A 17,430-nucleotide genomic window follows, 5' to 3' on the forward strand; every position below is an offset into this window, starting at 1 on the left:
CAGCAGGAGCAAGGTGAGTGAGGGGAACCGGTGGGGGTGGGGTGGAGAGGCAGTGGGGTCAGATCATGCTAGACATTTGCGGCCATCAAAGACTTATGAATAGAGAAGTTAGATTATGTCTGAAAAGGTTCCCTCTAGGTGTGATGAGAACAGAGTCAGTCAGGGAACACAGGTAGACACAGGGCCTCCAGTTAAGGAGTAAGTAATAAATGTGGTGGTAACAGCATTGGTGTGGTGAGATTTGAGTGTATTTAAAGGTATCAACCAGTAGGATCTGCTGATGAATTCAATATGGAGTGTGTAAGAAATAGGAAGTAAAAAATTGACTCTGAGGTTTCTGACCTGATGACAGGAAGAATGGAGTTATATTTACTGAGATGGCAAAAGACTGCAGAACAGACAGACATGGGCATGGGGAACACAAATGTTTTGCTTTAGACATGTTAAGTTTGAGATATCCATAACATTTACATGGAGATGTTTTACAAAGTTAAAGAAAATATGAATGCAAAGCTCTGTCTTAAGGACAGCGGAATCCTGAACATGTTTATTAGAGAAAGATGGAGACAGCAAGGAGAAAAAGGCTGTGCATTCATGGGGGGAAAATATGTACTGGAATAGAAAAGAACTGAGGCAGGTAAGATACACAAGATAAAATAAAGAGGACAAAAAGGAATAGGAGTTAAAACAGAACCTTGGGGAACATTTCAGCTTAAAAGTATGAAAAGGAATTAGTGAAGGTGGCAAAGGAGAAAACAAAAGTAGGTGAAGAATAAGGATAGATCAGTATCATAAAGTTGAGGGAGGAATTCTGAGCTGAGGAGGAGTCGTAGGAGAGTCTTCTAACAAAAAACGAATAAATGTGCCTGTTGGAATCTTAATATGCATGTTTAATACTATGAGTTGAAGTGCAAGGATGAAGGAGACATGGATGAAGACAGAAATCTGGCACAGAGAAAAAGAGAAAAAGAAAATTAGAAATATATACGCACATATCTAAATTCATTTCACCTTGTGGAATTGACTAATACATAAAAAATTTAAGCACCAGAACTAGAAGTCAAATGGTCTTCCTTGCCAGCCAGCTGAGAACAAAATACATCTAGTCACAGGATGATCTGAGCAGGTATTTCATGGCCTCACCTTTGTCCATGCTGGCATTCATCTATTTGGTATTTAGCCACTGTACAAATCTAACACTATTTTCTATGAAGAATGTTCAAGATGCAATTTGAAACTGTGTACTAATGACAGTGTCCCAGTTATTAGGCCAAAGATTTCTCAATTATCTGTAACTCTAAAATGCTTCTCTTGATTCACATCACATTCAATATTTGTTTCTAGACTCTAAACTCCATGAATAGGTTATTTCTGCTACAAACAGCAATGAAAAGCTACCTAATGAAAGATACCTCAAACTCAAATAACAACAGATAATAACAAAATTAACTGATACTGGTATAAAATAAAGAATGCTTACCTAGCATACGAATGTATAATGCAGTCTGATCAGAACTGTCATAGGAAATAGCTCCACGCCTCTAGAAAAAAAAAATATGCATTATAATACATGACAATTAAATATGATATAAAATTCAACTCAACAAACATGTATTCATCATTTATTATTTGTGAAGCACTGTGCAAGAGAAGCTGGATATACAAAATGAAATTAGATATGGTACCTGTTCTTGAAATCTCTGGGGAATGGGGACAACAAATAATTCTAATACAGTATGGTTAAGAACTACCATAAAAATGGATACAAAGAGAGACACATGCAGCCTCTCTTTGGAAATTTAATCTGTTTGAGTAAGTCGGTAAAGGTTTTGGGGTGACATCTGTGTTGACTCAAAAGGGATCAATAGGAGTTGCCAAATATTAATAGAAAAGAAAGGAAAGGACAATCCACTGGCTTTCCTGCTGCATCTCTTTGGATCCCAGTCCACGCTTCATATAAGAGCAAAAGTAAGCACTTCAGTTGCTGCTCAAACTCCTCCAAAGGCTCCCCATCACACTTGGGGCTCCCCAAGCTTTACTTTCGAGAGTCCTCTGTGACCTGCCTACCTCTGTGCCCTCTTGTACTGTGGCCTCCCCCACTGCTAGGAGACAGCCAAGCTGGCCTCCTTGCTTTTCCTCATCTACACCAAATATACAGCCTTTCCAATTGCTGTTCCCTCGTCCTGGATCACTGCTTCACTATTCCCTTCTTACCTTGCAGCTTCTAGACAAAGCGTCATCTCTTCAGAGAGAGATTACCTGACTATGAAATCTATAGCCACCTAGAAGCCACCCTCTTCCAAAGCTCCCTACGTCAGTCCTCTGTGTAGCATGCGGCTGAAGTTGTCTTGTCTGCATGTTACTAAAAGCTCCACAAGAGCAGAAACTTTGTCTATCTTAGTCATCACTGCATCCCTGGTCTCTAAAACAGGATCTATTATTTAGTAAGTTCTAAATAAAAATTTGGTAAATGAATGACTAAATGGACTTACTACAAATAAATAATAACTAATAAATATATTGATGAATAAATTAGTGACTAACAGAATGGATGTAAGTGAGGATAGATTTAAAAATGAGGAAGATAAAATTGACCAAACCACAGTTTAGACATAGAATCTAAGTTCTGTGGAGGCAGGGTCTTCAGTCACTGCTATTTTCCCAGATCTAGGATAAATCCCAACATTTAGAACAGTCCCTAGCATGTCAAAAGTGATCAGTAAAATCAGTTGAATTAACAAGCCAAAAAAAAAAAAAAAATATTTAAGTAGTAATAGGCCAGGCATGGTGGCACACACCCGTAATCCCAGCTACTTGGGAGGCTGAGGCAGGAGGATCCCTTGAGCCTAGGAGTTGGAGGCTGCAGTGAGCTATGATGGTACCACTGCACTTCAGCTTGAGAGACAGAGTGAGACCCTGTCTCAAAAAAAAAGGGGGAGGGTGGGAAATGGACTAGCACTATGGGATATGAACAAAATAGTGTGACATTGCAAAGAAACAGAGAAAATAATCAATAGAGACTCTAGAAGCAAATCCAAGAGTACACAGTGATTCTGTATATGATAAATACAGGACTTAGAATCTGTGGAGGAAACATTGATTTTTAATAAATAATGTTAGATTAAGTGGTGCTATCTAGAAAAACATAAAGCTACATTACTACCTTCCTGCTCCAAAACATATTACACATGGAACAATGTTTAAATGTTAAAAATTAAAGCATGAAAGTATTAAAAGAAAACAGGACTATATTTGTAAAAGTCTTATATAGGAAGGCCTTTCTAACTATCCTATAAAAATCCCTAAGTCAGGAAACACTGACAAATTTGGCCACTTAAAAGTTAAATTATGATGGTAAAAGATACCATTAACAAAGTAAAGGATTAACTTCAAACACAGAAACGTGAGTTCAACTGATATGACAAAGGGCTAATTTTCCTCTACTATCTCCTCACCAAAAAAAAATTTTAAGTGTCTTACAAATCTAGTTAGAAAAAGACTAAAGAGCTGTAGAAAAATAGGTAGGACATAAACATACTATTCACAAGGGAAAAATAAATAAATACAAAAAAATGCTTGACTTCATTAACAAAAGAAATACATATTAAAGCAATGAGATTGTATTTTTACATATCAGATTAATGATCGTGTTCCCTCACAAAATTCTGGCATGGGATTTACAACTCCTCAACACATACCTACAAATCTCAAAAAAAAAAAAAAAAAAAAAAAATCACATTTTTTACTCTTATCATATTGAAAATTTACGTAAAGCCCTCACTTGGATTTAGTGTGTAACAACTACCCAAAATATTAAGTTATTATATCCTTAATGCTTGACTTTTAAGAGAAAAATATCAATTAAAATCTTACATGATTTCACAAGTCCTTAAAAAAACACAGCTCATGAAATATAAGAGGAAAAAAAATTTCAAACAAAAATAAAATTCTAACTATCACCACTGGGTGTCTCCAAGGAGGCTGAGGGATACAGAGGTAGGAGAGGGGCTTTTCAATGTTTATCTTTGTACTTTTTGAGTCTTGCAGTGTGTGTAATTATCATATATTCACAAAATAAAATTAAAATTGAAAAGTAAAATAAAAATCTACTACAAAGAAAAGCATGATCTTAAATCCCAAGGGACCAAATCATATAGACTACACTCCTGGTATCATGCTTAAAGTGTCTTCCACTAATAGAATATCCTAAGGAAGCCTCCCGCAGTGTTTCATGTTATTTATTCTGGAGGAAACAGCCACTGTTAAAAGGCACCACTCACAGCGACTGTGAGAATCCCCTCCCCAACATATTTAGCTTACTAGATTACAGGTCTCTCCTCAACACCACCGATCTAGGGGTAAACCTAGTAGCCTAGGAAGGGCATATGTGGCAATAAATATTTCTATCAGCTAAAGCAAATTAATGACACTGCAGATACTATGTAATAACTTGTCATGACCTATCAATTTGATAGTGTCCAGTAACAACTCAGATAAATAATTTGTTAAAATGAATTTTAAGGTGTTATCTCCAACAGTTCTCTTTAGGAGGGGAGTTGACATTATGTTGTTTTTTTTTTTTTTAATGTAGGAAGGGTATTTACTATAACAGTTGCTAGTTAGAAAGGTAAAATATGTATCACTTCACACATTAATGATTGTGAAAGACTGACCAATATTATTGGCGCTCTGTTAAACATCACAAAATAATATTAAGTCAAAAACTGGGTAATGCACATAGTCTAGATAACGCCATGGCATATTAAACTTATTAAGGTAATCATTTTAGCCTCATTTATAGAAGCACTAATTTAGATATTAAAATGATAGGGTCTGTATTAATCTTAATTTATTAAGCAAAAAAGGCAGAGTTTAATTTTAAAATAGATACAAATTACACAGGGCTGTGCAAAATATCCAAGTTTTTCTATTCATTATAAGGTACTAATTTAAGTAAGGCTAGTCTACAAATACTTAGCTTAAATGCTATACTGAACCACAAGACATAGCTTTTATGAAATAAATCCAAATGAGACCAAAACTGTTTTTAAAGAATGGATTTTAAAATATATATCTGAACCCATCAACAAATACATCCTGAGTGATAATCCATTCACCTACCCACTTAAGAATTAAAATTAAAATGAATATTAAGCTCTCTCACTAGGTAGAATAATCTAAAGTAGGTAGGTAGGATAATCTACAGTAACTCATTTTGGAAAAAAAACTATAAATTATGAGTTCTAACAATAAAAATTTGACCTCGGTGTTAGAATCATGTTGTTTTAAAAATAATTATATCTACTTTTATATAAGACTGCTGCACATGTAACAAAGATTTCTTTAAAGATTATCATTTTGAAAATCATATACTACTAGAATTTTCTTTTTAATTACAGTAAAACAAATTTCATCAAAATCCTGTGTCACACTGTCAGTCATAAAACTCTCAGAGCTATCACTCACATTCCCACCTCAGTTCACCAGTGAATGGAAATAACTGAGAGGCTTCTACTCGTGACTTTTCTAATTTAGCCATCCTGGGAACAGCTTGTAAAGCAAACTAGTATAGGTCAAAACATGGGCGAGGCTGAGCTAATCAGAAACTGACAGCAGTAGCACAAACAAGTTAAACTGTAAAGCACCAAAGGACCCACTGCCTCACTAACAGGAGTTCTGAGTGCCCTGGTAAGACTCACCTTGAATTAGGGTGAATCATGCTTCCACAAAAGATTTGACTTGAAGGTAAATGATAAAAGGTGTAAAAGTTGTTCCCAATATTAGTTAATACATAACTTTTAAAGACAGACATGTTTTAAAACCCAGCAAAGATATTTTAAGTGCCATTGTTTTTATTCTGTTCCAAGTTTTCCACTAAATGATTTATTAGCAAAAGCAAGTGCATTTCCATTACATGGTAAGAGTAATAATATATTAACTAACACTTGCTGTGCTCCTTGTGCCAAAAAAATGTTCCAAGTGTTTTCACACAAAATCTCACTTAACCCACACAAGATCTCTATAAAGTAGGCTTTATTAGTTCCATTTTGCAGATTCATAAACTGATGGTTAAAGGGCTTACACACAGGAGCACTGAATAAAATTGTTGGCAACACTAGCAAAAAAAAACAATAATATAGCAAAAGATGAAGCCCAGCCAAAGTTGTGAAGTCAATTTCCTCTGACATAGCGAAATGAGCTTTTTCAGAGTAGTCATCTTACATATGCTAGAAAAACACGCTTGTATTTGAGTGGCTAAAGTATTCAAATATTGCACTGATCTACCAAATAGTAGCCTTCCCATTCTTCTTTCTTTTTTCACCATTTTTTTAAAAAAATAAAATATTAGCATTCTTTCTGTTTAAAAACAATGTGATCTTTTGGTGGTCATTAAAACGGTAAAGTCTAGAGGCCAGGTGCATTGTCTCACATCTATAGCCTCAGTTCTTTGGGAAGTTGAGGCAGGAGGATTGCTTGAGCCCAGGAGTTTGAGATCAGCCTGGGCTACATAGTAAGACCTCATCTCTACGCAGGGGGGGGGGGGGGGGGGGGGGGGAGTAAAGTCTCTGAAAACACCCACAAGACAACTAATGCATTATTAACATTAACTTGACCTTCATTCAACAACTTGGCAAGCCAATCCTTTAAAAACAAGAAAATAGCTGTCACTGCAACAAAGTTAATTCTTAACTTTTAAAACACAAAGATTTTAAAATCTGAATACATTATTTTTCTTTAAGAGATTTCTTCAATCTTATTCACTAATTATGCTTAAAATGTTATGTTTAAACGTGGAAAATTACATAGCGGGTATTAAAATCTTGCTTGAGAAAAAAAATTAACTTTATAGAAGCTCTGTTTCTCAATTAAGTGATAGCCTTAAAAATTCAGTTTCTCAATCTAGAAAGAAAAAAAGCTGTGTGGTGGATGAAAGATATAATCACTTTTATAGAAGAATAGCAAAAATAATTTCAAACAGTATAATTTTAAATATTATTTTAGTTTTAGACCCTTGTCCAGATGGCAAATGGCTAGCTAGCATTCTATCAAGAATTTCTCAAGCCTGACATTTAGAATTCAACTTCAAAAACAACATATATGTAATCCTACATTTATGTCAATATATTATAGCTAAGGCATGTATTTTATCAGTAGTAAGACCTTAAGAGAAAACATGATAGAGGGTGGTTTTTCATTTTTAAAAAGTTTATAATTGTTTAGAAATCCTCAACATTACACTTTAAATACGCAAGTGTCATTAAATTTTCTCCGAGAGAATGTTTAAAATATATACACCAAAAGTGTAACTTAATTTCATAATCTTAAAAGTTAAACTTCTTTAGTCATAAAAACTTCTTTAAGGCAGTGACACTGAGGAATGTTGCTTTGATATTGGGGAAAGATGCTATAAAAAGCCCTTAACAAGAAATAATGTGGGATAAGAATAAAAACTACAAGTAGTAAATTTAAGTGCTTTGGCCGACCGATGAAACTCACAGCTCTTTTAATCAGAGAATAAAAACTGAGGCAAAAGGGGGAGAAAATCGTCGAGCTATTTAATTCCTATCAAATATGTAAACTAATAATGATGAATGTCACCATCCTAAAAATAAAGATGGCCTACCTTAGAGGTGATCCACTTGATAAGAACCAAGGCCAGACACCAGATCAATGTAATTCCCATTGGATCAATCAAAAGCCCGCTGCATAATCTCTCTCTTCTACTAGGGAGCAAGGAAAACTTCTTAGGAGTCTGATAAATAACCAGCTGTCCCGAGGCAAAAGAGAGGGGACACTGACTGCCTTGGACCTCAAGCAGCTGCCTTCCAACAGTGATCACCTGACTCCTCTGGGAATGCACTACCCAGCCAGCCTTCTTACCCAGCGCATGCTTCATGCCACAAACCCAGGGTTGGGGTAGAACTGCCTAAGTAATGTTGGAAGAGGGGAGGGAAAAGACTTTAGTGAGGGCTGACCTAACAGTCTAACAAAATGTAGGCAAAAATAGGACTCAGGCCAGCCCCAAACACTTCTACAATCTTAATACTAACAGAGTGCCTTAAAACAACTTTCAAAAAATATGTGGCAGTACTAAAAATGTCTTCATTCTTTTCACATAGAACGGTTTCACAAGCACAGTGTTCGGTGACATTTTAAAATATTAATGCATTTTATTCCATCTTTTCAATTTTTAATTGAAATTTGTTCAACTTTTTATTTCTTTTAGGGATAGAATTACTTTATGAATGTTAGAGGCTGTCATATTATCTGTGCTTCTTAACATTATAATTCACTCATTTTGGACTTACTGAAAAAAAGCTAGTCTAATAGCGCATTTTCAAATAATTAAGGACATATTATTTTCAAGCCCTAACTGCAATGTAACTTATATTTTTGGTACAGATCTTGTTCTCTTGGCTGTAAGTGAGCTTTCTAATAACAAAGTATGCTTCTATTCATCCGTCTTCATAACCAAGAGGCTGCAGATAATACTGCTGAGAAAATGCCTTTTATGAAACTTTCATTCAAGTATTCGACAAATACTTATCAAGCTGCTAATATGTACCAGGTTCTGTACCAGATGGCAGGGATATAAGCATCAAGTAAAAGCAGACAAGGTTCCTGCCCTTGTGGTGCTTGCAATTTGGTTGGAGTGAACATTAATCAAATTATGTAAATAAACACAAAATTGTAACTGTAACAAGTGCAATGAAGCAGAGGTAGGAAATGCCAGCAAACCTGAATCTGACCTAGTTAAGAGGTGAAGGACTTCTTCCAGAATCCCTGAAATGACCCTGAGATGAAGTGTGATGGCCCAAGAATGTGAAGACGGAAGACAGATCGTGCAGACAGAAGAACAGGCGTGAGGGCCAAAGGGTGAGACAAAACCAAGCCAAGCAAGTCTGAGAGACAGAAAGACCAGGGCGGCTCAAGTGCAGGGAGGAGGAGTCAGATGACACTGCAGCCCTGGGGAGTAGAGGCCAGGCCCTATATGGGCCACCTGGGGGTGTCTTGTCTGAATTTCAATCTACTGAAGTACTGTAGCAGATTTTGCTTTTTAAAAAGACCATTTTGGTCAAGTATAGGGAGGTGGGTAGGGGCTGGATGGGCAGTCAGGCCACCACTGCAGAGGTCCCGGAGAGAGGTGAAGATAGCTTGGCCTGACTGAAGAAACACTCAGGAGGTGACTGCAGTCCAAGACAAGACAACGTCATCTGATTATCAATGTACACAAATGATCCTAAAATATTTAAAAACAACCAAAATAGTTCAAATAATAATATTATTTTCATTATCTAATCCTCAGTACAAAGAGCTTATTTAAAAGAGAAGTCAGTTCTAGGCTTGTCAAAATGAAGTGTAAATTAAATTTATAGGTGTAAATCCAAATTTTCCTAACTTGAAACCATTCTTAATACATGGCCATAAACTTTTCACTTCTTGCTATGGAACTAACAAGTTATAATACTCCTATTTGCACAAATCCAGATAACATTTTTATTTCTGCCATGAGACTAGCTTTAATATGAGACTGTCAAGGTCTCTGATTACTCTGCCTTCCAATAAGGTTCTAGCAATGAAACTTGAAGGATGCCTAGGCATGAGTCAGAGGAGCAGAGTGTATGCATCTTAGGCCAATGCTCAAGGGAAACACTGGCGGTCATCTGTAAGAGGCTGTGCAGCCTGGGCCCCGGGCTTCGAGGTCATTCTCTGCCACTCTGGCCTGGGCTATCCACTCCAAATCAGCCTACTATCTTGATGCTTGGCCCAGTGATGCTACCCTTCCCACCTTCACATTTCTCTTCCAATCAACTGCTCAAAAAGAGTCAAGTTTTGAAAAGCAAATACAAGATGGCTATTTTTGGTACAATACTTAGAAAATCATAATTGAGATGATTTAAAAAGATGCAGTAAGAAAGACAGTTCTAAAAGTTGTCTCACTGAAATGAATTTCTATCTAGATTATTTCTACCATCTCAAAACTCTACTGGGCTTGAAGTTGAAAGCCTAGATTTATTTCCCAGCTTTACTGCCATGAGCAAATCACCACTTCTCTGTGCCTTATTTTCCTCCCCTTCATGGGAGGTAAGTGGTATCCATAAATAGCTAGCTCGTAGTGGACTCCCAACAAATTTTTGTTAAATCAGAATTAAACTCTACTGTATTTAAAACCTAGAAATGAGAATGCCCTAACCACTCTAGCTTCACCTTAACTCAACCTAACTGCAATCACAACGGTCCATGAAGAGAACTTGCACTGTGTTTGCAAGTGCCCCGAGAAACCTTCTCCAATTCTCAGCAGGACGAGGCTCTTGGCTTTCGTTTCTCATGCTAGTTAATAGGTTGGCTCCCTAAAATGGTTCCCCCAGCATCCACTTCCTAATTTCTACTAATGTCTGACACGGTAATACAGAGATAATCAAGACACAATACTCCCCCAGATCAGAAAATTTCCTATTAGAACAGAAAAGGCTATTGAGTTTATGCCTAAAGTCATAAAGCTTTCATTGCTAATGACACATTTACATCACTCAAATCTTACAAAAATCTCAGGCAACACAGTTTTTCTTAAAGTAGTAATCTAAACTTTCTCAGTGTCATAAACCTAATGGCTATAAAACTTTTTCTTATTTTGAGATACATTTAGGACTACTTATCTTGGTGATTTATAATTAAATTTTAATAATAATAAAATTTCAATAAGATGAAATAAAACAAATGCTATTTCAAATTAATATAAAATCTCTTTTACAATAAATATTATGCTTATACCTTAGATAATTCTCCTAAAAGTTTATTTTTCCAGAGTTGGATCATGTAGTTTATCATTCTATAAAGCTACCTCTTTTACACTAATAACAAATGTATTCTTTTACATTAACTGTTTTCGTAGTTGTCTCAAATCCTTAGTGAAACATGGCAAAGTAATACATCAGGTGACTATTCTAGAAAAATTAATGCATAGGATACACTTAAAATTTTCAAAAACAGAATCTGATACTATAAGAAGAAAGTATAAAACTTTTTACCTTTCTGGGGTTTATAAGGCTAATATCAGAAAAGCTGAGTTAAAAGTAGACCTCACTATTTTATGAGTGTGATCAATAGAAAAGAAAATATGACTTTGTTCATTGTTTCTTAGAGAAGTAATCCAAGAGAAAATTTTATCCCTGGGGCTCTCTGCCACTCACAGGACACCTGTCAATCTTGGCAATAGCCTTCAGCTATCCATACAGAGACTCGGCGTGTCCCTCTCTTGCCCAAATTAGGCTAACCTCATCTGCATTGACATCAGTGTCTATAATTTTGGAATCCCATGGACAGAAATAGTCTATCACAGAGTTCTTTATACAAATGTAATGTCTGCAGAAAACTATAACCAAATTTATGACAGAAAATATGTGAACACTATAGTAAAAACCCTCCAACTGTGCTCTCATCATTTTGAATTCCAGCCCACTTTAATAACAAGTAATAAATCAGAGTAAGGTTTTGGTTTATTTCTTTTACTAAAAATGAAGGCTTTTTATTCTTCAAATGGTATGAATTTTAAGTGACATGAAACTAAGAAAAAAGCTTCCATAACTATCAAAAACTTATTTAAAAGCTATGGTACTATGGGAGTTTTGCCATTCAATTAAGACCTTTCTGTAATACTGACTTAGAGCTCTGAACTTTTTGTCATGTAGTATTTGAATATTTGATGAAAATGGCATGTGATTCCTCCTAGTATAAAGAAGTAAAAAAAACCAAAAACTCTGACACTTTACCAATAATTCAAGGCTTCAGGTCCCAGAAAACATCATCTTATGATACTAAAAGCACTTAAAAAGTCTCTGGTGACATTCTTAAGAACCAAACAGACAAACAGAGCCCCATGCTACAATTAGGCACACTCCTAGCTGAACAAACACACCCAGAGATAATGTATTTGGGCGGAAATACTTTCCCACCCAATTCTTCAAACTAGTGGAAGAATTCTAGAAGTAACCAACAGGACTCTTCATTGGATCTTGTCTTGTTCCACAGTTTATTTACTGGCGTGTAGATCAGAAAAACACATAGCAAATCTGCATATAAAACAAAAGGTATATCAGCATGCTGAATTACAAAATTAAAAAAAAAATTAAAGGTATGTCAGTATGCTGAATTTCAAAAATTTTAAAAAATTGTCTGCATTTGATATAAAATAAATTGCATACCTATAAAATAATGAAAATAAGTTTTAAAAGTTTTCTTAAAGGCTAAGATGTTTAAATTCTAAATTAATGAGAGATAATAAGTGAAGACAATCTTAGGAGAGACAATGAGATCAGGTACGTTTCCAAATCAAGAATGTTCCACTATCAATACAGGTCACATAAGAAGAATGAATTCAGTTCTGAATACCACTGCAGATGATACATGATTACATGACATATTTTAATGTCGACAGGGATACAATACAAGGAATAGTTTTACAACTGAAGCTTCAGGCAAAGAAACATAAACAAGGACAGAATAGGTGTTAAACTGTTGTAATATAAAATAACCTAAGGAGAAGTTTAACTTTATTTTGGGAAATTACATAAGGCAGAAGTAGGACCATGGGCACAAGTTTGTTAAAAACAGAATTTGACTCTTACTTCCTAAGAACTTTCTAGAGTTTATTACAACTTTCTACAATTAAAATCATGTAAGTATCTGCCTCAAACTAGTCTCTGTTCAGGGGCTTTTCGGCTAGGCTTGAACAAATGACTTTCAAGGTCTCTGCCAGTTCTAAGGCTCTACAGTACTATAACTGACAGCTCATAAGTGCTTATAGGCCAACAGTTTTAATTTTAAATTTTAAACTTAAGGCAAACTTGAACCAAATCATGACAAATTTTTGTGCTAGTCATCTGAAAATGCTATCACTCACAACTCTGTGAAATGAAAAATGGAAACATTCTTTTTCCATAGACAAAAGATAAATAAGATTAGCACATCATGGATGTATCTTATTCAATTTAATAATGAAAGAAGTCTTTCTAAGAAAGCTACTGTTATCAAAGTCTCCTCAATGGGACAGTGCACCCACCACCACACCCCAAAAGACCAGGCCACATTAACTTCCTCAAAACTACTATGGCAACTAAGTGGTTACAATGTTTATCTTGAAAGATACTTTTTTTAATGAGACTGATTTGTAGGTGAGGGAAAATAAAAAACTTCACCTATAAGTAGTATTATAAACAGACCAATACTTGTAGGCAAATATAAATTATAACATAGACATTAAGGAGAAAAACACCAATCTTGGCAGAAATAGGATACATTTTAAAAGAAGGCTTCTGAATAAAAGAATGACAACTGTCCATAATTGCCTCCCTCTCCAAACCAGCGTAGAAGTCCAAAAATTTTCTGAAGTATACTTGAGGCACTTTGAATTGAATAGTACTTCTTCATCTCCACATGTAACACTGCAAAAGGGAGACACACACACAGAGATTGAGATCTTCACTGTGTTAGGCACAAGGGAAATAATGTGAACGAGGCACAGTCCTTGTCCTTACACAGCTTAGGTTTTCGTAGGGGCTACAAACAATCAGCATAACAACAAGTAATTACAATTACATGTAAATCCAGAGTACTATAAGTACCAAGTAGGACAATTAACCCAGGATCTGGTAACATCAAAGAAGACTACCAGGAAAAATGCCACAATGTAATTTCATCCTTAAAAATGATAAGAGCTTGTTAGGTACAGGCAGTGGGGAAAAGCGCCCCAGGCAGAAAAAGCAACATGTGCAAATTATCAGAGGTGAGCTAAATCTTAGCCAATGAAAAACATAAACAAGGTTCAATAAATTATAAGGTAACTGGTACTGGACTAGCTCTTCCATTATATAAACAACTAAAAAGTTAAGTTTTCAATATGAGATACATGAAATATTGTTTTCAGATGTTAGACAGCAAGTACTGCAGGACTTTGATCCCTGAGAGAATGGAAAAAACCAAGGTAAGCCCTAACATTGCCCAGGCTCCTTCCTATAGGCAGTGGCCCAACCTGAAAGCAAGGCAGAGCAATCCTGCAGAGCGCAGAGGTCTCACAAAGCTAAGAATACAGAGACTGCAGCTCAGGGAGGCTGAGGTACCTGGAATTTGTAGGGCTGAATGCCAGAGAGGAGGGAGCAGTGAGAACAAGGAGCTCCAGAAGTCTGAGGGTGGATCCCCTTCAATCTTTGGCTGAATACTAAGCTGAGTATGTGCAGGATGAGACTCCATGAGGCCAGAAAAGTAATAACTACCAGGGAAAGAGCAACTACAGGAGAGTTCAGAGTCCCAACGAACCACAGAGAAGAGACCTCAGGGAATATCTGGGACAGTCCATGGAGATTCCAGAAATGCCCTACCTTAGGAGGTACTGACAAGTGAAAATGTGCTAGCAGCCCTCACTCTTTCAGCGCCTCCTCAGTCTCTGGTCTTGGCGTCCACTCTGGCGGGGCTTGAGGATCCCTGCAGCCCGCCAAGGCACCGTGGGATCCCCTCTCTGGGCTGGCTGAGGCCAGAGCCTCCTCCCTCTGCTTGCCGGGAGGTGTGGAGGGAGAGGCAGGGGCGGGAACCGGGGCTGTGCGCTGCGCTGGCGGGCTAGTGTGAGTTCCAGCGGGCGCCAGAGCGCTCTCGGCTGGCCCCGCACACGGAGTGGCTGGCCGGCACCGGCCCAGGGCGGTGAGGGGCTTAGCACCCAGGCCAGCAGCTGCGGCGGTTGTGCCGGGTCCCACAGCAGTGCCAGCCTGCGGCGCTGCACTCAAATTCTGGCCAGGTTTGGCTGCCTCCCGGCGGGGCAGGGCTCTGGACCTATAGCCTGCTGTTTCTGAGCTCCTCCCCCTGCGGTGGGCTCCCGCTGGGTCCAAGCCTACGGGACAAGTGCCGCCCCCTGCTCCATGGCGCCGGGTCCCATCCACAGCCCAAGGGCTGAAGAGTGCAGGCACAGCTTGGGACTGGCCGGCAGCTCCGCCTGCAGCCCTGGTGCAGGATCCACTGGGTGAAGCCAGCTGGGCTCCTGAACTGGATGGGGACTTGGAGAACTTTTATATCTAGCAGGAGGATCATATGTGCACCAATCAGCACTCTGTGTCTAGCTCAGAGTTTGTGTATACACTAATGGGTACTCTGTATCTAGCTAACCTAGTGGAGACTTGGAGGACTAGCACTCTGTGACTCTGTGTCTAGCTCAAGGACTGTAAATACACCAATCAGCACTCTGTCTAGCTCAGGGTTTGTGAATACACCAATTGGTACTCTGTATCTAGCTAACCTAGAGGAGACTTGGAGGACTAGCACCCTGTGACTGGCTGTCTAGCTCAAGGATTGTAAATGCACCAATCAGCACTCTGTGTATAGCTCAAGGTTTGTAAATACACCAATCAGTACTCTGTGTCTAGCTCAAGGTTTGTAAACGCACCAATTGGTACTCTGTATCTAGCTAACTAGCACTCTGTGACTCTGTGTCTAGCTCAAGGATTGCAAACATACCAATCGGCACTCTGTCAAAATGGACCAATCAGCTCTCTGTAAAGTGGACCAATCAGCTGTCTGTAAAATGGACCAATCAGCAAGATATGGGTGGGCCCAGATAAGGGAATAAAAGCATGCTGCCCCAGCCAGCCCCAACCTGCTCTGGTGCCCTGCCATACTGTGGAAGCTTTGTGCTTTCATCCTTTGCAATAAATCTTGCTGCTACTCCCTCTTCGGGTCCATGCTGCCTTTATGAGCAGTAACACTGCAAAGGTCTGCAGCTTCACTCCTAAAGCCAGCGAGACCACGAACCCACCGGGAAGAACGAACAACTGCAGACACGCTGCCTTTAAGAGCTGTAACACTCACCACAAAGATCTGCAGCTTCACTCCTGACAGCGAGACCACGAACCCACCAGAAGAAAGAAGCTCTAGACACATCTGAACGTCTGAAGGAACAAGCTCTGGACACCCCATCTTTAAGAACTGTAACACTCACCACGAGGGTCTGCGGCTTCATTCTTGAAGTCAGTGAGACCAAGAACCCACCATTTCCGGACACAGTACTAGGCCATCAGTGTAGAAAGCTGTACTGGAAACACTAACGAAACTTAAAATAAGCGTAAAGGGATCAGGTGGATCTGCAAGTTCATAAACTGCCTACCAGAACAGTACTTAACATTCTTTAAAAGATGACAAATCAAGAATTACAAATTAGTAGGAAAAATAAAAAAGTCACCTCAAAATTGGGGTGGAGGGGAGTGTTCAATAAAAACCCAAAAATGATTAAGATAACAGAATTGGTAGACAAAGACTTCTTAAATGTTATGGTAAATATGTCCAAAGACCAGATTTAAAAGAGAACATGTACACAATGAAAGAAAAAAAACTAAAACAATGGATCATCTATAGCTGAAAAATACAGTGTCTATACTAAGAAATTCACAGTTGGGCTTAATAGCAAACAAAACACAATATAAGAAAAGATCAATAGAAATTACCTAACCTGATGCACACAGAGAGAAAAAAAGCCAAAACAAACAAACAAAAACATGAATCTGAACCTGTCAGCCTGCAGGACAACATAAGCAGTGGAGTAATTAGACCCCAAAAAGGAATGTAAAGGAGAGCTAACATACTTGAAGCAATAATAATGAAATATTTTTCTCATTTGATAACAACTATCAATCCATACATCAAAGCAGGTTAAATGAACACCAAACATTAAAAAAACACAAAGAAAACTATAGCTAGATACATGGCAATCAAATGCTGAAAATCCAAAAGCAGACAATGACATTACAAGAAAATAAAACCATAGACCAATATCCCCTATAAACACAGATAAAACAATCATTAAGAAAATATTAGTAAATCAAATCTATTAGCATATAAAAAGGAAATACATTATGAGAAGTGGAGAATCTAGGAATCTAAAGTTGATTTAGCATTCAAAAAACAATAAATGTAATTCAACATTACTAGAATTAAGAAAAATCATACAATCAGTTCAATTGGTAAGAAAAATGCATTTGACAAAATTAGTCATTTATGATAAACAATAAACTAAGAATAAAATAAAACTTCTTCACCATATAAAGGACATCTATTAAAAAAAATCCATAGCCATCACTGTACTTAAAATAAGACTAAATACTTTTGCCCTAAGATTACAACCAAAGTAAGTTGCTCTACCACTTCAACGTGGTATTGAAAGTCAAAGCCAATAAATACATTAAGGCCACAAAAAGAAAAAGCATAAGGCACATAAATTAGAAACAAAGAAAAAACTGTCTTTTGTGCAGACAACATGACTGTCTATGTAGAAAATCCTAAAGACCCTACAAAAGAGCTACTAGAACTAATAAAAATTAGTATGCTCAATAGACACAAGGTTGATATAAAAAAAAATCAACTATTTCTACATATTAGTAAAAAATGATTGGAAAA

The 17,430-nt window shown here is 37.3% G+C and overlaps 1 protein-coding gene across 1 annotated transcript in view; it reads right to left on the reverse strand.

Annotated features, from left to right (window-relative positions):
• The window catches only part of PDE7A (phosphodiesterase 7A), a 125,016-nt gene that overhangs the window by 63,232 nt on the left and 44,354 nt on the right, over positions 1 to 17,430 (reverse strand). The window contains exon 2 of the mRNA XM_025393757.1: positions 1,481 to 1,541. Within this exon, the coding sequence (XP_025249542.1) occupies positions 1,481 to 1,541 (61 nt within the window). The remainder of the gene's footprint in view (positions 1 to 1,480; positions 1,542 to 17,430) is intronic.

This window comes from Theropithecus gelada, chromosome 8 (assembly GCF_003255815.1).
Source record: "Theropithecus gelada isolate Dixy chromosome 8, Tgel_1.0, whole genome shotgun sequence".
NCBI classification, from domain to species: domain Eukaryota; kingdom Metazoa; phylum Chordata; class Mammalia; order Primates; family Cercopithecidae; genus Theropithecus; species Theropithecus gelada.